General features: G+C 40.3%; 1 protein-coding gene across 4 annotated transcripts in view; it reads left to right on the forward strand.

Moving 5' to 3' along the window:
* The window catches only part of SNCAIP (synuclein alpha interacting protein), a 155,415-nt gene extending 146,390 nt beyond the window's left edge, over window positions 1–9,025 (forward strand). For 2 of the 4 annotated variants that reach the window (XM_060091888.1, XM_060091889.1), the window contains one exon: window positions 8,487–9,025. In XM_060091888.1, the coding sequence (XP_059947871.1) occupies window positions 8,487–8,571 (85 nt within the window). In that variant the 3' untranslated portion in view covers window positions 8,572–9,025. The remainder of the gene's footprint in view (window positions 1–8,486) is intronic. The other 2 variants (XM_060091886.1, XM_060091887.1) reach the window with 1 other exon arrangement.
* Window positions 9,026–25,489: the final 16,464 nt, after the last annotated feature.

Consider the following 25,489-nt stretch of genomic DNA (forward strand, 5'->3'; position numbering starts at 1 on the left):
GAACCCAAGTGTCCATCTGTCAGTGATGCCTTTAAATCTTGGCCCAAGAATTTGCTTGAAGGCCACATGGTTCCTCTTGGGAGCAGGGACTGCCCGGGATCATATAACTTTGGAAAACAATGGCAGTCATTGGGTTGGAGTTGGCTCTAAGCATTATGCTGCTGGTGGCCCTATCAGTATAGCCCTGGGAGAAAGAGTGGGGCAGTGGACCCTTGTTCCAGGCCTATACTGGAATCACATTTTAGTTCCTAAGATTTTTTTTTTCCCTAGTAAAGGAAAAATAGGGACAATAAATACAACATTTTAAAGAATGTCAGCTCTGTGAGGGGGTTCTGTTTGCCATTTATTTTTCAAAATTGGTCACAGCTTGATAGCAAAGAATCTAAATTTCTTTTCATTGCCCTTTAAAATTAGATTCAACTCTATTACTCTGAATAGCTTTTCCAGTGTGTTTCAACTGCAGAGGATGACTTTGTTTATAACAAGCAAATTTATCTTTACTTTTTCTTATAAAGGACGAGTTGGTCTTGAATTATTACAACTCCAAGGGAATGTTTGCAGTTACTTATTTTAAAATGCCAGTAAGACATTCATTTTCCAGAGTTTAAGTCTATCCAAGATCTGTCACACTTGAAGTGAGCATTGATTCTAGTTACTGATAGGCAGAGGGCATTAACCCCTGGCCACCACTGGTCACATCCCCTTTGACCACAGAGGCACTGTAGCCTCTGTGGAGGAGTTAGCATCAGGAAACCCCTAATCCTAGCACCAACATGAGAGTAGACTCCTTAAAAAGACAGTAAGCAATAAACACCATTAATGTGGGTTTTACTGCCCAAGAATTAGCCACACTGGGAATTATACATCCGGACCCAAGAGCTAGTAGCCCATATGTTACATAGATGTCAAGATTGTTCAACAGCCACTTCAAAGAGAGTGGTAAGTTTGGCCTGAGTTGATGTGAGGGTATGTCAGTGGTCATCTGCTGTGCCCAATAGGAGGTCAGAGTTCAGGGTACCCCTACCACCAGTGCACACACCCGTGCACGCACACACACACACACACACACATTTCTGTCCTTATTGTCAGGACATATTACTAAACGGAAAAATGAGCAAAGACATGGAAGACATTGGGAAGGTAGAGGTGAGGCCCTGGCTGAAACCTGTCCCGAGTCGAGCATACCCTCAGCCCCACTGAACAGCATTTCCAGAATCATGATAGAAAATGCAGTCGGCACAAAAAGGAATCCCTGGTAAACAAAGGCATCTTTGCCATCATTTCTCTGGATATAATCAAATAACCACATTTTAATCTTAAATTTTTGATCTTAAAGTATTTTCATAGGTTTTTAAGGATCTTGAAGGGATAATTATATAATTACTTAGTCATAGGTATGTTATCAAGCTAGCTGAGAGTATGTTGATTGCATAGTTCTAGAGTGAATCCCCTGGAGCAGACTGAATCTTACCAATGTAACAGTTCAGAAAAGTTTGTTAGAATGCTAGTACGAAAAGGGCACTGAGTAACGCTATAGACTATTAGAGTTTCTGCCCCAAAACTGTACTTTCAAGTTCTAATCTCTGATCTGAAGTATGTTTTTCTGTGTTTTCATGTCTAATATACTAGCTCTGGGGTCCAGAGCCAATGAGTCAGGAGGAGTACCAAGGTGTACCTGGGGTGACCACCTCTGCTCCAGAAACCCCTAGAGCCTGTCTGGTCTCCTTCCCCTGCACCCTTCCCCATGTTTCCCCGGTGTTCTCTGTTTCTCCTGCCCAACTCTTGTCCCGCCCACCCCACTTCTGCCTCCCTAGGGTTCACATTCATTTCAGAGAGAAAACCCTTATTTCATATGGAAGCTTGGTCCCTATGACATGGAGGAAGGAGATCCGAATCTTGAACCATTTCTCCAGATTACATTCATTAAGTGACAGCTTCTCCTTTGAAATGGATCACAATTTTGCATTGTCCTTGGCTGTTGCATAGGAGGATCTTGTGTGTGTAGAAAAATGCCCATGTTATGGGGGATTGTTAAAATATTCAGATATTTCCAGTGTCTGGGCACAACTTAGCAAACTTTATAAAAGCTGCCAGAGTTTGCAAGATTCATGAGAGCATGACTCACAAATGGAGTTTCTATTCATAAGGTCCTTATACTCTCTGGGAAAAGGAGAAAGGGTGTTCCATCACAGGAAGACAGTAGAACAAGGTTTAGTATCAAAATATAATGAGTTGAGACATAGAAAAAGCAATTGCAACTAAGACCCCATGTTCTGTCTTAAAGCACTGCCCTTGGAAGGCAAGAAATAAACATGTAGAACACCCATGAGCTATAGGTAGGAGGGTATGGGGGGAGTTCTGCCTTGGAAACCAAAATTATCCCACTAGAAATACATTCTTTCAGCATGCTAATCCTGCTTTAAGTGTAGTCCCAAAAGTTATGAACAAACAACTCCCTTCTTCCACCTCCAGCTTCCTTTCCTCCCCCTCCCCAGTCTGGTTTTGAATTGCGTAATTCCAAAAGGGATGAATATAGAACCCGTGTCATATTTGCACCACATGTCTGCCACCACTAGAGTGTCTGCACATTAAAAGAGCTGGGCCAGTCTATAAACTATCTTAAGGCTGAACTTTTAAAGAAGCAGCAAGTCATTTGAGGTTTAAACGTATCAGGTAGAGACTGTACTCAAATGCCTTCCAGTACCTTCACTGAGAATATCTGCTCCAACCACAGCCAGCTGGGATTTTCCTTCCCATGCTGAGAACAGTGCAGCTGTATGACTCTCCTGGATGTCAGATCCCTGGATTGCCAGTGCCCTTGTTTCAGTGATGTCCTTAGCAATAAGCCACTCATTTTGCTGGGCCAGAATAAGGCATGTCCCTTCATTCAGCAAGTTCATAATCAAGAGAAAACTGAGAGAGGATACAGTTAAAACATAGTCAACTCGATGAAAGGTACAACTTCCTGACACCGGTGACCCTTGTTGGCACCATCATATCCAAGTCTGTACCCCAATGTCTTATCTTGGTGCCTGGCACATGGTGAGGATTTCAGAATATTTGGAGAGAGAGGGACAGCTAGAGAGAGGAAAAGGAGGAAGAAGAAGGAAAAGAAAACTAAAAAGGACCAAGCCTGTCATCCCACAGAAAGGATGGTATACTCTGTAGAAATCTAGGCCTTTTGATTACAAGTCTACCCTCCTACAGTGAGTTTCATATTGGGTATTTCAAGTATATGTTTTTATTCTTTGAACCAGAATCTCATTTTTTTAGTAGATGGGATTTATAGATATGCTCTCAGTGAAGCTCTGAAGGAGATCACAAAAGTAGCTAAGTAAGTCTACCTGTTTTGACTATCACTGGAAAATGTAGTGCCTACGCATGGGCCATTTTAGGCAGAGTCTCTAAAATAACTTGCCATCTGGTCACCCTGGGCTGTAGAAGTATGGAATCCATGCCTAGATGAGTCAGCAAGTTAGATTACTTGAAAAACTGTTATTTAAATGTAAGCCTTCTTTCCAATTTTGGTCACAGAGAATGTGATTTCATATCCAAAAATGAAATCAAACAGCAGCAAATTATCTGAATAATTCATGCCAGAATTACCCAAACACTTTTGCCTTTTTTCTTTTCTTTTTTTTTTTTTTTGAATACTGGTAATTCAGGACTAAGTAATTGAAGGGTTCAGGGAGACTTGAATCATCCTGATATTATTCAGATAAATGCCTCAAATTAACATTTTACTTGGTATTGACTCAACTCTAATCATGCTGTGTTTTGTCCTGCAGAAAGTGTTTTTAGTGTTTTTGAGCACAGCACCCCTTATATTAAAGTAGAAATACTCCATCCATGTCTAAATGATGATGATATTCTTAGACTACAACCTAAGATTTTTTAAGTTTTACTTATTTTTAATTTAATTTTTTGTCAAAGTGCTATAGGTACATATGATAGTAATGTAGTCTTATAACAAAAACTGGCTGTCCCTGTGCCCAACCTACTCCGTTCTCTATTCCTACTCCCCTGAGTCAACCGCTTGCTTGTCTTTAGGTGTTTTCTCTAGTATTCTGTTATTTCTTTTCTTTTTTTAAAATTTTTGGCTGTGATGGGTGTTTGTTGCTGCACGTGGGCTTTCTCTAGTTGCAGCGAGCGGGGTCTACTCTTCATCACGGTGCACGTGCTTCTCATTGTGGTGGCTTCTCTTGTTGTGGAACGCAGGCTCTAGGCACGCGGGCTTCAGTAGTTGTGGCACAAGGGCTCAGTAGTTGTGGCTCACAGGCTTTAGTGCACAGACTCAGTAGTTGTGGCGCATGGGCTTAGTTGCTCTGCGGCACGTGGGATCTTCCCGGACCAGGACTCAAACCCGTGTCCCTGTGTTGGCAGGCAAATTCTCAACCACTGTGCCACCAGGCAATTCCCTGTATTTCTAAATAACATGCTCATACAGACTTTAAATTTTAGATATTATCTGTACTGTCTATTGGCATCCTACTATAGAAGATAAAAATTATAGCTACCACTTATAAAGCACTTACCATGTACCAAAGAATATTCCAGGTTCTTCATGCATATTGACTGTTTTAATCTTCACAATGAATGACACAATATGGTAGATACTATTATTATCCAATTTTTGCAGATTGGAAACCAAGGCACAGAGAGATTATATATCTTGCCCAAGGTTACACAGTAACAGTGGTAATAAATTATGTAGCCAGGGTTTCAGCTCAGTCAGTCTGGTTCCAAAATCCATGTTGTCAACAATGAACCAAATTTATCCAGCTCCATTTTGGCAACCAACACTGCCCCCCACTCCAACACACACACACACACACACACACACACACACACACCTGCTTCGTCTTCCCACCATCAATATAGTTGTATCACTTTTGGGGGTTATAAATTAGCATTTGGTGTTTATTATTATTATGACTATCTAAATATTAATCACAGTGGATCCATGCAGCATACTATTGTTACATTTCCTTACTCATGTAACTTTATGTTTTCCTTGGAGATAATAATTTTGATTTTTAAGTTTACAGTTTATTTCCAAACACTCTGCTGGAGACAGAACCCTTCTTTCAGTGCATTCAGACAAATCAGGTACCTCTCGTGTTTCAGTCTGTTCACAGAGACACCGTCTTTCCTCTTACCCAAGTCTGGACTGTGGCTATCTGGCAGTGCCACACAGCTGTCATCTGCAGTTTCCCATATACGTCATTCTGGGAATTCCTTTTGCTTCTCTCCTGTGTAGAGCCCTATCTCCTGAATCTATCTTTTCCTCTTTTTTTGGTTTATTCTCTTACTTTAGTAAATATATCTTCCCATCCTATGGAGGTGAAGGGGGTGCTAAAATTTTTGAGGCCTTGCCTGGCTGAAATATCTTTGTTTTGCCCTCATATGGATTAGGAATATTTGGCTGGGTATAGAATTGTGGGTAGGAAACTATTTTCCCTTAGAATCTTGAACACATTATTTCATTTTCCTCAATGTGTCTGTCAAGAAGCTCAATTCCTCTGTAATTGCTAATCCCTTGAAAGCTTTTACGATTTTCTCTTTATCCCCGCTGTTTTGATTTCATGATATTTTGCCATGATTCCATTCTCATTCCTGGGGCGTGGGCACTCAGCCCGCTTTTTAAATCTGGAAACATACACACTTCAATTCTGGGAAGTGTTTGGTACAATATCTTTGAAAATTTTATCCCCTCCAATTTCTCTGTTCACTTTTCTGGAAATACTGTTATTCTAATGTTCAACACATTGAACTAATCCTTTTCTACTATTTTTTTCTACTTTTCTAACTATTTTCTAACCATTCTTCTGTACTTATCCAAACTTTGGCTTTCTCTAAAAGTTCTTTCTAGAATATTTATTGAACTTTACCTTCCAACCTTTCTAATTTTTTATTTCAGCTATTATAGTGTTAATGTCTAATAGGACTTCGTTGGTTTTCTCTTTGTTCCTTTTTCATGACATTATATATGCACGATTTATTTAAATTTTACAATCAAATACAAGTGTATATTTTTATCTTTTCTTCCTTTTTACAATAAAGGTGGCATACTGTACACACAGTCTGTCTTCTTGCTTTTTTCCACCTAACACATTGGAGGTCTTTTTTTTTTTTTGGTATGCGGGCCTCTCACTGCTGTGGCCTCTCCCGTTGCAGAGCACAGGCTCCAGACACGCAGGCTCAGCGGCCATGGCTCACGGACCCAGCCGCTCCGCGGCATGTGGGATCTTCCCGGACTGGGGCACGAACCCATGTCCCCTGCATCGGCAGGCGGACTCTCAACCACTGCGCCACCTGGGAAGCCCTGGAGGTCTTTATGTATTAGTATAGAGAGAGCTTCATTATTCTTTTAAATAGCTACATATTATTTCATTGTATGAATGTACTATTTTTAGTCCTTTCTACATTTTTATTGAGAGTCTGGTCTCTTGTTGATTTGTAGCAGCTCTTTATATATTACACATTATAAAAACTGACCCTTTGTGATATGAATTGCAAACATTTTCCCTGGTTTTTCTTTTCTTCTTGTTACAATTTTTTGAAGTTCTCATCACCTCCCTATATTACCTCTATTCACTTTGAATTCTGTTTCTCTGTTTATTTTGGGTTTTGTCTGTCATAGTAGCACTTCCGTCAAAAGTCTGGTGATCCCTGACTCATTCATATTTAGGAACAAGACAATAAAGCTCAATTAGAAGCTCTGGCTTTATGGGTGAGGCTTGTTGACTGGTAGATGTTTCTTCACACAGACTGATTAAGTACTAGGCTCTTTTGTTGGGAAACTCACTAATTGTCAGTATTTGTAGGACTTTTCTTTTGGCAGTTGATTTCTCAAGATAAGGAAACTCCAGTCTCCTTCTAGGGCCTATTAACCTGATTACCAGGAATCTGTAGGTCAAACTAGCAGTAGATGGGTTAATAATTGTGTTCTGTAGGGACTCTCACTTAATCCCATGGTTTCTAGCCCCTTTAGCTGAAATCAGAGTCTCTCTGGTCCATGCCTTGCAAACTGTAACCTCCAGTCTTTCTTCACATTGGGAAAGGGATAGTCACCTGGCTGCACTGGGTCAGGAAGGTAATCTGGGGTATGAACTGCTGCTTCCAAAAAGTTTCAAATAATCTTCCCATTTTCAGCACTCACACAGCACCCACTGTCACTTTCAGAAATTCATGGTACTTCTAGTTCCCGAGTCTTGCAGTGCACATCAGTTTCCTGGCTTCCCTGACTATAGGCTTAGATTTCTGCTTTTCCTGCCTGCTCTGCTAAGTCAGTTCCACATATCGATCCATCCTCCTGTTTCTGAAATATTATTGGCATTTCGCGTGTTATCATCTCCTCTCTCATTTCCCTTTATTCATTTAGGTTGATGCTTTTTTATTTCTTTATTCATTTTAGTGTTGTTTTGTAAGAAAGAGATGATAAATCTATGTTTTTAATCCATCATGTTTAATTGGAAGTTCCTAAAACATTTTTTAACCAACCAGGTTTTTCTTCCACCCTCTTCCCTTCCTTGCCCATGAACAACTCTCTGAAGTTCTATTCAGATGAATAAATAAAAATAAGAATTAATAGACTACATGGTCTTTGTAAGCAAGTACGATTTTGAGGCCATAAAAACCCCAAGCCACTTGGGGTTCTCCATCCAAATGTGTCTTCACGTGAGTGAGTACCATTCCCAGAAATCGTTTGTTTTTGTCTGGCATAGCAACAAGAAGGAATTTAGTAATATGTAGGCTTGCTCAAACTCAGAAGATAACTCCTCTCTGGAATATTTATAATGGGACTAATATCTCATGAAAATGAATGCTTCTACCCAGAGGGAAATTCACTTAAAAAGCAAAACTGTTCCCAAGCTTGATCTGGTACTTCTTTCCATAGGCTTATGAGGTATCAAGTACTGAGGGGAAAACAGCATTATTTTTCCCTAGGTTCTTCTTTTTCCCATAGAGTTACCTACTTGTGGTCATCCAACATACTACTACTCAGTAATCACACACACAAAGAAAAAGCATTTCCTTTAAATTACTAACACTCAAGCTTACTGGAGAGTAAAAGGTGTCACCAGTGAATCCAGTGAATAAAATATAAAAATCTCTTGTTTCCACTCAACCAGCAGTACTATGCTTCCTATTTTGTTTGACTCTGATAAAATTCACTTGACTGTAGAATTTTACCTGGATTCCAATCAGCATAATTGAGAAATTACTTCCAGGGCCAAATTTAAAGGTGTCCACAAAGTATGTTATTAAGTAATAACATACTTATTAATAAGTATGTTATTACTATTTATTGTTTAAAGAGTGGTTTATATGAAAAGAGAATAATTTGCCTACTGGAATGAAGTATTCTTCAGTGTGGTTTGTGTGAGGATAATTTCCATTTTTGGTGAGCTGTTTAGTGGCGTTGTATTGTAACTTGACCATAGTTTTATCTAATTTTGGCCTATGGTTTTTCTTCCGCTTAGGCATAATGACATCAATAGAAAAATGAAGAAATCCTACAGCATAAAGCACGTCGCTGAGCTAGAGTCAAAAGAATTCTTCTTATAAATCACTTTTTTATTATCTCTCATTGCTGCCCTTTGGACACCATTGGAAATGTCTGGACTATCCTCTGTGGAAATAGAATCATGAGAACAGTGCCTCACCAGCAGAAGAATAGACTATCGGGATGCCTTAAATTTATAGCACTAGAGTATATAAGACACATTTTTGGGTGATATTTGTATATATAACTTGTTTTTAAAGAGATGCTGTTTAAAAGCATGGTTGGGCAAATGTATGTTTTTTAAGATTGATTCAACCTCCCCACAGGACATTCACCAAACCACTGTCACCATTTTGTATTTCATCAACTGCATGGGTGTTTGCTGATGTTGGTTGAACTTCCCTTTCCCCATAACATGGGAAGTTTGGGCTCAGCTTCTCAGTGAGACCAGGTCAGTGCTATTGTTTTCTGTTAAGCATGTTTTTTCTGTCATTTCTACTTTTTGTATAAAGGAAATAAAACAATGTTAACAGCCACCTATAAGCTTGGGGCACTTACCTTCTAATAAATCTGTGATGTTCTAATTTCTAAGGGGCTTTAAGAGTATTTTGATGGCTGATATTTTATTTCAGGAACAAACTGCCCAGTTGAGCTGCTTTCCCATAGGGGTCAAATAAAACATTCTAGTTTTCACTAAGTACTAAAGGATCAGACAAGTATATAAAGTAAGTCAGTTCCCTCTGTCTTCTCAGATCGCAGTGTTGACATGAGAAAATACTAATGACAGCTAAGGATTTAGCCCCTTTCCTGGGTCACTTTTTTCTGCCTCTAACACATGACGAGGCCTGTCTAATTCCTTTAGGAGACAGTGTGGAGCCTGAGTTCATAACAGCTCTATTGTTGATGCAGCTCTTTGAATCCATGTAAGAGTAAGTTCCAGATGGTTTTGTCCTATCATGTAAAAATATATTTCTGTTGCAACTTCAAGAGTTTTATTTTCAAAGGGTTGCCATGGCCTGTAAGAGACCTATCAAATTTTAGTTTGAAAGTAGAATGTATTCTTATCAGTAGGGGGTAGCAGTGTATGCTATTAACAGTTACTAGCAATGTCACTGCAGTCAAACGGGGGCCATTCTGTGTCCTGGTGGACAAAATAGGCCAAGGTACTGAATTAGGAGGCGATCTTGCATAGGTGGATCATTTGACAAACTTAGGCTTGATGAGATGCAATGATGTATAGACGAAGGAGCTAATATTAAAGTGCCTTTTATGTACCAGCCATGCTTATTTGTAGGTATTATTACTTCCATTGTATAGATTAGAAAATTAAACTTCAGAAAGTGTCAATCGTGTGTCCAAGGTACTACCACTAGCAATAGCAGAATTGGCTTTGCTACAAGTTTGCTCGTTATCCTCACGACACTATCCATCTGTCCTGTACTACACTCTCTCCTTAGTATATTGACTAGCACACAGGAAGGGAGGGTTGTGGTGTTGGCTCTACCCCTGGACAACTCTTTGGTCTTAGGCAAGGGACACTGCCTCTTTGATAAATCTGGGAAAGGGGGAGCCTGGCTTACCTACACATCTAGGAGGTAGGTTCCTTCCATCTTATAGAGCAATGTGTCTATGAATTTCGGCCACGTTGCTCTGTCCTTGTTCAGGTCCTGTGAGTTCCTGTCGTCAGAGCCCGGTGCCGTGTGTGGTTCTGCGTTTCTCACATTGTCTTTTCCTCAAATGAGATGCCCTATTCTGATTGTGGCCCCTTGGCTTCCTATGCCCTCTTTGATTGCTTCCTCACATTTCACTGCTCTGTCCTAGAGTTTGAGATTCTACTAGAGAATATATGGCAAGCATATGTGAAATGTGGATTCCTGTGTTTCCTGCTTGGTGCAGAGGAGGTTACACGGGAGTCACATGTGAGCCAGCCTTTGGGACTTAGCCCTAGAATGGGGTCTGCAAAGGACGGAGACCCAGAGAGCGCTCTCTCTGCCCCCCAGAGGCCCCAGTTTTGTTCTTCGACAGGCTGTGTTTTTAAACTTGAAAGTTGAAGGGGGCTGGGCATTCTGCAGGGATTTTATGAGCCAGACACAGAGTTCCCAATTAAACACAGCAAAGAAAATGTGAAGAGTTTGAAAGAAAGAGATGCTGCCTTGACCTAGAAAACTCTGGCAATTTGTTTATTGACACTATCATTTTAGATACCACAGTACTAAGCACAGAAGAACAAAGAATTTTTTAAAAAGGTAAAATAGGGAAGTCGAGCGGAATCAGATGAGCCAGACCACATGACAATGCATTCTATGTTTAATGATGTTGCTAGGACACTAAAAATGCTGGTTCTTAAATCACACATGTACATCTTTACCATCCAAGTTCCTTATGACATGGATGAATTAGATGTGCTTGAAATTAATAGAAATGATGTTTTCCTTACCACAACCTTAGTTTTGTGCAGAATTTTAAAAATGAAAACACAAACTCTTACTTCTTTGTAGAAATGAAGACTCATTTACATGTTAAAGAAAGAGTATGTTTCCTTTTAGTAAGCCCAGCTTTGGGGTCCCGGCCCTCACTCCCTCCCATCGGGCTAGTAAAACGAGTGAAGCTCTATCTGCATGCCTAATTACATGCAGCAGAGCCGGGAACTCAGCTCCGCTACAAAAAACTATCACAACATCTGTCAGCATCTTTTAAAGTCTGGCTGTTTTTATGTCACTAAAGGGACTTGTATTGCCAAAGTTCAACACTTCAAATTAAGAATGTTTCTTAAAAAAGATAACAAGATACCAAACCTTCACCGCTTTGAATGGTTTTAATTCCCATTATTAGTATCAAGACCTCAACCCTAATAAGAAAGTTCTAGATGTACATCATGGGGTCAGGAGTGTGGATGAGACTCTGAAAGTTATCTTCAAGAAGCAAATTTTTACAAGTTTTGTTTTTTTTTTTCCTTAAAGTGTATATTCATAAGCCACATACTGAAAGGTACAGGCTGGAGGAAATGACCATGAAAGAAATATTTAAATAATTCCCTGAAAGACTCTTTGATACAAAATGGGTTAAATGTTATTTCTTCAATAGCCTCCTGTGTGCTTAATGTTAAGTTGATAAAGCAAAGTAAGAATAAGGAATTCATTACAACAGTGTTGATACCATTTCCCCAGATAAAAATGGACTTCGTGTTGTCTATTGCCCATAACTCTGATTTGTTGATCTATCTATGTGTCCTGTGTTATCTCTGGTAACACATTATTCTTTAACTATTGCATAGTTTTATATAACTTTTCAAGCACTTGATTTGTGTCAGCTAATGAGACCATAAGTTTGTTGATCTCAGCAGTCTTTGTCGTTGATCTCAATAGAACCACCTCTCATAGATGGTGGTTAGTGAATATCTAGCAATTTTTTCAATATTCTTATATCCATCTCATTTTCTTCTCATTTCTTCCCCATTCATCTTCTTCCACCCCTTCCTCTTCCTCTTTTTCTCTCCGTTTCCTCCCTTGCTCTCTCTCCTTCCTGTTTGCTGTCATCTTCTCTCCCTTTTCTTCTCTCTTCTCTGCTCTCAGTTCTCAAGATCTCTAAGCCCTTTATATGGATCTGCCTTAGAAGAAACCTGGCAAAGGAACTGCAGTAAGTAGAAATGTGTTGGACCCATGTTTTCAATGAAAAGTAAATCACCTCTCCCTTCTTGCCAAAGCATGTCAACAGAACACTGATTTTTCTATAAGCTGATGTGGTCAATAACCCAGGATTGATCCATGCCAAGAATCAAGCCCTGTGCTAGGCACTCTCATTGAAAAAAAAAAAAAGAGACCCAGAAGTCAGTATCAACGGTAGAGGGGCTTACAAGGAGAGAGAAGTCTACCAAATTGTGTTTTTGGAGGGACTTATGGAAAAAAAAAGTCTTCTAATTGGTTTATAGCAGTGGTTCTCAAATTTTGCTGCACATTAGAATCACCTGGGGAAGCTTTTCCAAATCCGATCCCCAAGCCAAACCTCATAACAAATAAATCCAACTTTCTGGATAAAACCAACATCAGCATTTATAAAAACTGCCCCTGGACTCCAATGCGCAGTCAAGTTTTAAAACCAGTGCCTCAAAGTGTGTTCGGGCACTGTCAGCATTGGCCTCAGCTGGAAGTGTATTAGAAATTCAGAATCTTCCTTCTGGCATTTACTGTAGCCTCTATTTTTAATTTTGTGATGCTGTGATCTATTGAGACAATATTTGAGAAGATAGCGTGACGGAAAAACACCCTTCCTCAAGGAGAGGGGAAGAATGATGTACCCCCTAAACCTGGGATAGGGTATGGAGAAAAGACTACTAGGTGTTCTAGGGAAGTGTCATTGGGAAGTGTCACATAATACTCTTATGTATAATGTGCCCATAAACTGAAAATCAATACTATAGTTTCATATGTAGGAAATTTATAAATCATATAATTATAGAAAGTGAGGCTTCTTTTCTGGATGGGATAGAAGACAGAACAGTAAGTTTTCCATAAAGGATGGGGTCACTGCACTTTTATGTTTAATCATAATGGGGCTAGCTTTTCAATTGTTATTGCCCCAAGTCCTAAAATCTATAGAAGTCAAGTCATCAGAAACTACCCATCAGTCAATGGCAATAACCAAGATAAAGCACACTGAAACAAAGACTAAAACTCACTCCCCAACCACCGCTGCAGGGGCTCCCCATAATATGCCACCAAGATGCATGATGTATTTTATGACCTCATTACACGGTACAGTGCTATATTGTGTGCCAGATATGTTCCTTTGTTTACACGACATACACACACACACACACACAGAGTGAACCCCTATCACGTGCACAACTCTGTCCCTAGTGGTGGAAATACAACTGTAAATCTATGGTAATGAAAGCATAATGCTTTTGATGGAATGTGGCAAGTGGGAGTTAAAATAAATTTGAAAAGTACAGCAATCTGTTGTGATGTTGTGGTCTTACTTATATTTGTATTTTATAAATATATTTTATCTATTCTTTCTGTGGAATGCATTCTTGGAGTTGTTCAGCCAGGTAGGAACAAGGAAGGAAGGAGTTAAATTCTATTATTTGTGGTAGGCAGTGCCATTCCCTTCTCAATACCCTTTCTTCCTAATTGAGAGAAGTCAGTTAAATGTTCTCAGGTAAAATCACTTTCCCAGATGGTCTTGAAATTAGGAATGCCCATGTGACTCAGTTCTGGCCAATGAAAAGTCAGTTGAAATCATGAAGTGGTGCTTTAGAGAATTTTGTGGAGGAAGAAGCTTACCTAGCACTTGTCTTTGTCCCTGTACTTTTCCCTCTGGGGTAGAGCAGCACCTCTTGCAGCCATGAGAACAAAGTCACATGCTGAAAAAGGAAGAAAAGGAAAGAAAAGGCACCTGGTTCCGTGAGCAGCTGCTGTGTAAGCCCTGGACTGTCCTGCATATTATCTAAGTGAGTAAACTAAGTTCTTTTCATTGACCAAGTCACTGATACCCGGCTTCTGGTAGGAGTAGCCAAATATAAAACCTAATTGAGGGATTCCCTGGTGGCGCAGTGGTTGGGAGTCCACCTGCCGATGCAGGGGGCACGGGTTCGTGGCCCGGTCCTGGAGGATCCCACATGCCGCTGAGCGGCTGGGCCCGTGAGCCATGGCCGCTGGGCCTGCGCGTCCGGAGCCTGTGCTCCGCGGCGGCTGAGGCCGCAGCGGTGAGGGGCCTGCGTACCGCAAAAAAAAAAAAAAAAAAAAAAAAAAAAAGCCTAATTGATGTACTCCTCATACAGAATAAGTAGTATACATCTGATAGTTCACTGGGATAAAGGTACATTTCACAAATTGTGTTCCATCCACCAGTAGCTCTAGATGTTTGGCTGTGCTTTACAATTAAAGTAGGTTTTGCTAGTTTGGTAAACAATGCATACAGAATCCCATAACGCATTGTGATGTACCACCTTCAGAAACAAAAGACTCACACTCCCAGCTGCTGGCAGTGCTACTAGCCCCGGAGCCTTCTCCAAGAATTAGCCTTCTCCAAGAATTGCCCTTGGCTGGAGAGAGGCACCTTGCCTAAGAGCATGCCCCTTCCCAGGGCAGCCTGTATCCAACGACTGGTCAGTGTAGGGGGTTGACACACTCAGCCCCTCACCCAACTCGAGACAACTCCAGAAAGCCATCCTAGCTCCAGAGCTCCCCGTGGGCTTGGCCCAACTTCTTCCTCTGCCTTATCCTCTCCCCTCCCCTGTTGATCCCAGGAACCATTTATAATAAACTTGCTGTACACTAATCTCCAGGTCAGAGTCCACTTACCAGGGAACTCAGACTAGGACAGCATATTAGCATGCTCAAGTCTTGAACAATCTCAGAGTACGAAAGAAACGTTTAATCGTGTTAGGTGTTTAAACTGATTTGTAAACCAGAGGACTTTTAGAACACTTTTCACATCCCCCAGAGTGGTTTCCCTTAATATGAGTTTGGGAGCTACTGGAATCAATTTTAGATCATTGTACAAATGTGGAATTTAGACTATTATGACAAAGGTTCAGTGTCAAATCAAAATGCATGTGGCCACAGCAGAACTATTTAGCCAAACTTCAAAGAAATGCAACCAGAGTTATACTCTACTGGAATACAACTAATACAGCTAATAATATCGAATTGATACTTAATGTAGTAGCCTGTGGTCATTATTATTGTAACATACCTTTCTCAGGGTCCTTCCATAGGCTATGGACCCAGATGTAATCCATCAACCTCATTTCACTGCTGATGGCTGAACTACAACCTAAGTCCCCAAAGAAATGTCATCTCTGAACTATGGAATTTCTCAAAAATCAATATAAGAAATAGCCATAAAGAAAAAAGTTTCTATATATTTTTTATAAAACTCTTATTGAAACCATCATATGTTTAAAAAGCCAATGGCTCTATTAGGAGCCATAAAATAAATTCTTAGAGTTAGTGCTAGGAAAATATCTGCTTCTATAGAAAAACTGGCATGCTTCTTTTTATTAGCTAATAAGAACCTTATATAACTTGTGTTTTCCTTTTTGTCTTACCTGCTAGGAAAAGGTCAAAAATAAAGTTTACATTCCATCTCAGTAGCAATCCTTAGCTTAGTTCTTTCTAGTACATTCTTTCGTGGGTATCCGTGTAGGATTGGTACTGGACCCTCCACGGATACCAAAGTCCAAAGATGCTAAAGTCCCATAGTTGGCCCTCTGTGTGTCCTTGGGCTCCACATTCGCAGATTCATTCAACTGCGATGGTAACAGAATACACAAGCTGCAGCTGATAGGATCCGCGGATACGGAGGGCTGGCTGTATACCAGTCTGTCTCACCTTCACCCCCTTTCTTTATTCTTACTTCTTTACGCTTTTTCAATAGTTGTGGCGCATCTGTATTATAAGCCACCCCTAGACCTTCTGAAAATAAGTAGGCTGAAATAAATATAAAGGATCCTATTATCTTTTCCCCACCTTACCCCCGGCCTCCCGAATCCTGTCCATTCATTTTATCTAACTGATGTTGAAACCCACAACAACCGTGTGTGCAAGGCAATGCTGATTCAAAGTGTAAGAGAACTGTTACCTCGAGTTGCTCACTGTCTATCCAGGATGGGAGAGATCACGTATACACGTATGTGAAATGCAAGACAAGGAGCAGTGTGTGTGGTACGGGCCAATGTTGTTGACAGAAGGGGGAGCTCACTCTTGGTCTGGCTGAGGCCAGGCATGTGCCCTGTGAGTTTCCCATTTAATAGAAGCAAACAAATATCCTCAGACACAGTGATTGGCTACCCAGTCCCCACAGAGTGTAATCCAGTGTCAAAGTGAGGATCCCATCTGAACACGGTACTGCATGTCCAGAGCCAAATGGCCTTACTGGTAGTTTGTCCAAGTCACAGACTCTTGGCAAATGTTCAGTCAACCTTAACTTGGCCAAGCAATGCGTATTTTCTAACACAGAGACCGGTAGGAAGAGATTCAGAAATGGGTTCTCTATTTTATTCACCTGCCAGGGCCTTAGTCCTGGCCTCTCAGAGCCTTCATTGCAAGCCCTCCTGGGCCAGCCCCATGGAGTCCCGCTGGTGGTGACCGTGCAGTTAACCCTGCCCGGCTCCACTCAAGTTGCCCTGCAATGGGGAGCACCTTCAGCTCTGCTGTGGCCCACTTCTCTGAGCTTTCTTAGCTGGTGACTGAACACAGCAGAGGCATCAGAGTTGGCATATCTTCCTGCCAGGGAACTCCTCTAAGGGCAGGTGGTGGCCCAGGACTCCCCTCACCTGGCCAAGTCTTTCTCCAAAAGGTGCTGCAGTCTGAGACTCTTACCCCCAACCTCCCTGCACAGGTGTCCGCCCTGTGTGCCAGTCTGAAGGCTCTTCATGCTCCTCCTGTTCCCTCCCCCTTCATCCTTCCCAAGGCCTGTCCCTCAATAACTCTCTTGCACTAAGTCCCATTTTGATGGCTGCTTGTCAGATGACCTTAACCGACACACCACTCCTTGACCTTCATCCTTGGACCCACCTCCTTTTAGTCTTTCACCCTCTTCAAGGTTCAGCCTCCTCTTGGGGTAAGCATTCAGCATGCGTTATCCTTTTCTCTCTACTTACCTTAGAAAGTAGAGGCTGGGTGGGAGGCTCTACTTCCCACCCAGCCTTCCCCCTAGCTGGGAGGCTGGGGTCAGGATGGTGCTTAGGATCCTGTGGGTGGAGGTGGGTAGGGATATGGGTCTTCTCCTGGCAAAGATGTACTTGGTGCTAGATGTATGTCTCCTGTAACTTGTGCCAAAAGAATCTATTTCCTTCCCCACCTTGAGTTATATCACAAAAAGCCATATTCTGTTCCCTTAAGCTGGTTGGGCAGGGAGAGGCAGTATGTGATTGAGGAAAACTCACCCTGTAACACAGGTAAAACATGCCACCTGAGTTCAAAGAAAAAACATGCCCAATAAGAGATGGAAAGGAGCTTTCATTCTACATTAAGCTCCACCCACCCCCTCCCCTTTTTTGCATTTCTTGTCCCTTATGCAAAAATTTTGCTGCTCACAGGTGAATAATTCACACTTCCCTTCTCTCACCCCAGGTCTCTCCTTCACATTTCCATATTTGACTTAATAAATTAAGAACATGTTAATAAATTACTCAAGTTATCTCTTGTTATTTGTAGCATTTATCTCCCTTATATTCATCTTTTTTGAGAGAGATGTACTTTTAAATATAAAGATATTTTAAATTTTCATAAATTTGTTACAGGCAATGAGTAGCAGGTACAGGGAATAAATAACAAGTTAGATTGAAAGTTACTTGTCATTATGTTATTAATGGTGGTTGCCTTTGGGGAGGCCCACCTTTTTTGTGCAGGATTTATTGTCACAGCCAATTTCTAAAACCAGTAAAGACTTCAAGGGGAAAGGAGCCATTCTATTGTAGCCTGTCTGAATGGATTCCTGACATCATGGCTGCAAACCTCCCTGTTTATCTGGATCTGCAGACACATCTGCAAGAAGAATCCCATGATTTCATATTCCGAACAACTGCTGGGTTGTAATGAGGTCCCCAGGAGGAAGCAATTCATCCTTAAGCTTCAGAGTGATCAGAAGGGAATGGAAAGTGCTTCTTTCTGTCTGTCTGTCCAAAAGCAGCATTCCAAGTGAATCCCTGGCCATTGTTTCTTCCTGGACTTAAACTCTGACAGTGAAGCAAAATCACACCTCTGATTTTAAGACCATTTTGCCAGAATATATTTTGGCACTTAAAATTCTTACTTTATTTGCATATCCTTCAGCCGCCTCCTAGACATTTTAAATGGCTGAGCATCCCCTTGTGTGCCCCTTTTGTTTTCCAGACACACCACAAACCATAAGGACCACATGGACTGCAGGATACTAAGTGCTCAGTCACAAGGTTTCTTGATTGGCTACCTAATTAAGTAAATCTCCTTGCCTGGAGGAAACTAAGTTAAAATAACATTGAGGTCCGTCCCCAAGCCCGCAAGAGAGAAGAAAATTTAAAACCAGGGCTGAAAATTTCCTCTGTTGTGCAATGAGTATTGCAGAATGGCTGTCAGATGGAGTTTCAAATATGTATTAACATTTTCCTAAACATGAGTTCAGACCCCACGGTCTCCTAAATGTTGCAGGTTTGGCTGACATTAGTTCCTGGAGGATTACCCTGTTGGAGACCATCAGCCATGAAATGACTCTGCCCACTCCGCCTGCTGTTAGATCTTCTTATTGTAAGGTAAGAGAGCACTTTCTCCTGCTTTTCAGTAATAAACACATCAAAAAGAAAAGCATGGGGCTTCCCTGGTGGCGCAGTGGTTGAGAGCCCGCCTGCTGATGCAGGGGACACGGGTTCGTGCCCCGGTCCGGGAGGATCCCACATGCCGCGGAGCGGCTGGGCCCATGAGCCATGGCCGCTGAGCCTGTGCGTCCGGGGCCTGTGCTCCGCAATGGGAGAGGCCACAACAGTGAGAGGCTCGCGTAAGGCAAAAAAAACAAACAAACAAAACAGAAAAGCATGGTATGCTGGGCAGAGACCTGAGAGATCCGTTGCCTCTCATAGCTTGCAAGAAGTAGTACATGGGTACCATTCCAGATAGAGGAAAGCGTGTACTTTCTTTAATAAACCTCCAGAGAATGAGATTCCACATTTTTTCGGTTGGGACGACCATTAATGCCAGGACTTTCTTCCTCCAGGCCTACTCATTTCTGTGGGCCCACCTTCTCAGAAATGCTCATTTTAGGACTAACCCTGTTGACCATGACAAGAATCCAATCCATTACAAACATAGAAAGAGGGCGGAACAGTCAGCTCCCGAAGCAGATAATAGTAAAAGAGGGATTAGATAGCACATCAAGTGCTAAGAGAAAGAATTGGCACTTTATTTTTTAACCATAAAAGTGTAGATCCCCTCATAAAGCCATGTTTTATTGGTATGTATGTGGTTTAATAAGACGAGAACCACTTTAAAGGTAATAAATTGCTCATATTTCCCTTGACCTATGGAATAAAAACTCATGAAGGACAGACTTCCTGGGGTTATATCATCTTGTTGGTGTATTTGTAATAATTCAATGTTTAAGGTATCACACCAACATAGCCAATTCTTAATGACAAATTCATACCTGACAGCCAGCACTATCAGACCACTGGTGACAGAAAGCCCAGAATGAATTTACTACAATACATCTAAAATCTAGTTTAGGTACACCTCTCTTCCCCCACAGCCTCTGCAAAAATCTGTTATTACCTTGGAACTACCTGGTTTATTTCCATGTTAGTGTGTGATACCTAATATGGCTTGTTAACATGGCTTACCGTATTTTCTGGGCATTAGTGTTTATGAGAAAAACTTGAGATTTATACAAGGTTTTGGACATGTGACTCATATAAACTGGAATAAGAGCATTGTTGCTAAAACCTGGGGCTTGCTTTGAAGCCACATCGTACTGTTCTTGTGAAACCATTAAGCAGAATGCCCTGAAGGGTAGGAAAAATTGCACTGAGCAATAAAATGTCAACAAACTGCAGAATGTGAACATCAAGCACTTTCATCTAAACATGCCCTTCTCTCCTTTCACTTGGCAGGGGTTTTGTTTTTAAAAAGTAATAAACTCTAGCACTCTAGTTGACCTGGGATGTGTTTAAGAAATTAAACCCTAGAGCCAGAAGCATTATGACCTTTAATGTGGACACCCTATCCCAGAAAAACCATAGAATGAGAAATATAAACAGAAAAGGAGAACAGAAATTTATGTCTCAGTTGTCTTGGTCTTGGATTTTTCTTAAAGAGAGTACACAACAAAACTATTGGCCAGAAGGAACAATCTTAAATCTGTTTAAACAGGTGTCCAGTACTTACCATCTCATGAACAGCAAATTAATACAATCATACCACAATTTTAGAAGGATATGAACAAGGAAAACCTATTCATAAGCCTGTATAACCTTTATAAACCTGGAGCAGACACAGTTTGGTCTCAGAGCAGGGTTGCAGTCAAGAAATATATTCCCACAGCCAAAAGTAATTTCAAAAGAACTCAAACCCTTTTGTTTCTTAAAAACCGTAAAGGGTATCCAAATTCAAAGACCATGACAATAGTTATTAAAACTCCCTTTCGTCTTCTACCCCTCCCCCTCATACTTGCTGCCAATCCAGAGCACTTCAATCCACAATTCCCCATAAAGTCTCTCAACACTTCATTCTCCTTTCTCTGGCTTTCCTCACCCTCTCTTTTCTGCATCACTTTATGATGTAGATTGACCTTACCTCTCTCCTAGCAGAAAAGAATCCCTATATGTAGGAATAAAAGAATAGGGAAATTGATCTGGTAATTAGAGAATTCTCTTTGGCTGGGTAGGGTATGGAAATAGAGAACATCCCACATTCATCATTTGATCCTAACATAATTGTATCATGAGTGAAAAAGTACTGAGAAGTGAGAGCTCTATCTTCAATATACCCTTAAAACTGAGACCTAAAAAATCTGAGCGACATTATGTAGATACATTATGTTTGCATAGTTCTAGAGAAACTAGAAGAACCTAGAAAAACTTGTTTATTAAAGCACAGAGAAAATCTCTGTTCTGTATCTCAGAAGAGTGGAGTTTCCTTTTGGAAGTATAAATCTGATAGGTTACCAGATGGAGGTCTAGAATTTCTTGGAGAAGGAAGCAGGAGACAAAATATTAGTCATAGACACTGGGAAATTTCAATGTCTGCATGCAGAGATCATGTGACAACGGTTTGGGGTAGTAAATCAGGGTATGCTTATACATGGCTAGCATTAGTTTTCTAATAGGTTCTATCCTACCAAATCAGGGGTTGTGAATCCAAATACCTATAAGAGTCAAGCTGTGTCCTAATCAAGTGACACTGGCTGAGTGAGAACTATGACAAAATAGAAAGGGGATGTTCTATCTAAAGTAATTACCCCCTTCCCACTAATTCCTATCATGTAGGAATGCTGGCCCAAATTCCCAGTTTTCCAAGAGAGCCTGAAAATCCATATGCTATCTGGGATACCCCCCAAATTTAGATGTTGGCAGTTTAATATTTTTCATCACTATGAATGCCAAATAGCCATGCATATGGACTGATGAAGCCCACAGACCACATCAACTCTGAAAAAAAATTAACCAAGAAGCAACAAATATACCAACAAATATAATATTTGGTGTCTTTACCTGATTCAATATGAATATTTAATAGAATTTTCTGCAAAATATATCCACCAACAGATTTAAAAAAACTTAGAGGAAATAAAACAAGTGGCAATTTTGCCAAATAAATTGGTTCAACCATGTAAAAACCTGTAGGCTTAGGACCAAGAAGAAGTCATTATGAAAACAGGAAGCTGCCTTGAAAGAGGACACCCTTACCCAACAGTTCCACTTGTAGAAAATTATACAAAGAAAAAAATTCTTAGCTCCACAAAGATTAATATATGAGAATATCACAACAATTTTTAGCTGAAAAATGTGAAACAACCAAGTTATCCAATAATAGGAGCTTGGTTTAAATATATTTTGTATGATATATCCATAACGTGCAAAACTAAGCACATTAAAAATAATTTAAGGGACTTCCCTGGTAGTGCAGTGGTTAAGAATCTGCCTGCCAATGCAGGGGACACGGGTTCAAGACCTGGTCCGGGAAGATCCCACATGCCACGGAGCAACTAAGCCCGTGCACCACAACTACTGAGCCTGCGCTCTAGAGCCCATGAGCCACAACTACTGAAGCCAGCAAGCCTAGATCCCATGCTCCACAACAAGAGAAGCCACCTCAATGAGAAGCCCGTGCACCACAACAAAGAGTAATCCCCACTCACCACAACTAGAGAAAGCCCACGCACAGCAACGAAGACCCAACACAGCCAAAAATAAATAAATTAAATTTAAAAAATTAATTTAAAACATAATTTAAAATAATGCTGCAGAAATTATTTAATAGAAAGATGTTCTTGATATTTTTGTTAAAAAGCAGGTAATGTATGCAAATAAAGTATAATTCCATTTTCTTATGTTATTACTCAGAGAAATTGAAGAAGACCTAAAAAACAGAGAAGTAAACCATTTTTATGGATTGAAAAATTCAATATTGTTAAGAGGTCACTTGTCCCAAATTTAACTGTAACTTCAATACAATCCCAGTCAAATTCCTGACAGGATTTTATTTTTAAGATAGTAGCATGCTGATTTGAAAATGTCTGTAGAAGTGCAAAGGATCTAAAAAAGCCAAAATAATTTTTAAAAAGAGTAAAATAATTGGAAGATTTACATCTCTTGAGTTCATGATTTGCTGCAAAACTACAGAAATCAAGACAGTTGTATTGGTTTAAGGATAGATTTATGGATCAATGGAGCAGAATAGAGTCCAAAAATAGACCCACACACATATATGGCCAATTGATTTTTGACAAATTTCCCAAAGTAATTCAGTGGGAAAAGAATAGTATTTTCAACAAGTAGCCCTAAAACAACTGGATATCTGTGTGGATGTAATGGTTATTTTTATGTGTTAACTTGGCTGGGCCATGGTACCCAGGTATGTGGTCAAACATTATTCTAGATATTTCTGTGAGGGTGTTTTTTGCATGAGAGTAAGATTTAAATCCACGGAATTTTAGTGAATCAGATTGCCCTCCATAATGTAGGTGGGCCTCATCCAATCAGTTGAAGGCCTTAATAGAATGAAGACTGACCTCCCCTGAGCAAGAAGAATTCAGCCAGCAGTCTTTGGACTTGAACTGCAACTCTTCTCTGAGTCTCCAGCCTGCCAGCCTCCCCCATCAGATTTTTAACTCACCAAGCCTCCGCAATCACATGAGCCATTTCTTAAAATAAATCTAGATCTAGATATATAGATATAGATTTAGATAGAGATATAGATAAAGGCATAGATATCCTGTTTGTTCTATTTCCCTGGAGAATCCGGACTAAAACTGTGGATAAAAGAAATTTACTAGATCATAATAAAAGTTAATTCAAGATGGATCATAGACCTATATGTAAAAGTCTAATATATGAAACTTCTAGAATAAAGCTTATGATAAAAATATTTGTGACCTTGGATTGTAAGCAAAGATTTTTGTAGTTAGGACACAAAATTCCCAAACACCAAAAGAAAAAAAAGATAACTTGGATTTAAGCAAAAATCTTTTGCTCTTAAAGAAGATAACATTAAGAAAATAAAAGGCAAGCCACAGGGGCTTCCCTGGTGGCGCAGTGGTTGAGAGTCCGCCTGCTGATGCAGGGGATGCAGGTTCGTGCCCCGGTCCAGGAGGATCCCATATGCTGTGGAGCGGCTGGGCCCGTGAGCTATGGCTTCTGAGCCTGTGCGTCCGGAGCCTGTGCTCCGCAATGGGAGAGGCCACAACAGTGAGAAGCCCACATACCACACACACACACAAAAAAAGTCAAGCCACAGACAGCATAAAATATTCACAGCAGGTATTTCTGACAAGGAATTTATATCCTGAATATATAAAGGACTCTACTCAATTATAAGAAGGCAAACAACCCCAAAAATAAATAGGCAAAATGTTTGAACCAGTATTTCACAAAAGAAGATATAGACATGGCAGACACTTGACAATAAATCCTCAACACCATTAGTCATTAGGGAAATACAGATTACAACAAGACAAGATACCATATAGTCACTAGAAAGGCTAAAATTAAAAAGGATGACAATACCAAGTGTTGTCAAAAACGTCAAGCATCTGAAACTCTCTTACACTGCTGGTGGGAATGCAAAAGGATACGGAAAATTGACAATTTCTTACAGTGTTAAACATGTACCAATTGCATGATCCAGCAGTTCTACTGTTAGGTATTTACTCAAGAGAAATGAAAACGTGTGTCCACAAAAAGCTTGAAAAAGCATATAAAATATTTATAGAAACTTTATTCATATAGCACAAAACTGGAAAAGTCCCACATGTCCATCCACATTCATACAATGGAATAATACTCAGATATAGGAAGGAACAAACTACTCATAGATGCAACATAGTTTAATTTCAAAAACATTATGCTGAGGAAAAAGAGCCTGACACAAAAGAATATATACTGTGAATATACACAGATTTCAAGAACAGACAAAACTAATATAAACTGATGCAAATGAGAATAGTGGTTGCCTGGAGTGTGGATCCACGTGGTAAGGGGATTGACTGCATAGTAGCATGTAGGAAATTTTACGTGTGTTGGAACTGTTCCAGAGCATCATTAGGGTAGTTGTTATACAGACGAATATAAATATTTTTTTCAAAACTCACCAAACTGTGTAGTAAAATTTATGTATTTTATTGCATGTAAATTACACCTCAATAAATTCAATAAGCTGATTTTTAAAAAACATTTTCTAAAGATGGTCCCACTCCTGCCCCACAACTATGCAAGACCTCTTGTGTACTATAATCCCCTGCTGCAAACTCATGCAGAGCCTTTCCCTATTTTCTAGGGATCATATTCCCTATGATTCTAGGAATCAGTACACGTATTTCCCAGCCTTTGCTCCACTAGAAGAGGTGCTTACAGGAAGTAATCTTAGATCTGACTGTGCATCACAATCACCTGGGGTGTTCATTAAAAATGTAGATTTCTGGGCCTTTTCCCTAGAAATTCTGATCTTAAGTCTACTTTAAATCCAAGGGAAATGCCATAGTGCTTTGTCCTGTGTTCACTGCTCACACCCCAACTGCACTAGATTTTGAGTCATTGCTACAAGGCTCTGTACCGAAACTCAATTCCCACTCACGTCCAGGGCTGCCACTGGACACTGGTCTCACTTTTTAAATAACTGCCTTTTTCAAATGTAAGCATCTTGAGAGGAAAAGTGATGTCACTTTTATCATTTATACACCAAATTATGAGGGCCCTGAGACAAATTAAAAGCCCAGTCTTATTGTAGGCCCTCTCCCCTCTGTCATCTCAAAACTCTCCAGGAAAGGTTACATAGATGCTGAAATATG

This window comes from Mesoplodon densirostris, chromosome 3 (assembly GCF_025265405.1).
Source record: "Mesoplodon densirostris isolate mMesDen1 chromosome 3, mMesDen1 primary haplotype, whole genome shotgun sequence".
Lineage (NCBI taxonomy): Eukaryota > Metazoa > Chordata > Mammalia > Artiodactyla > Ziphiidae > Mesoplodon > Mesoplodon densirostris.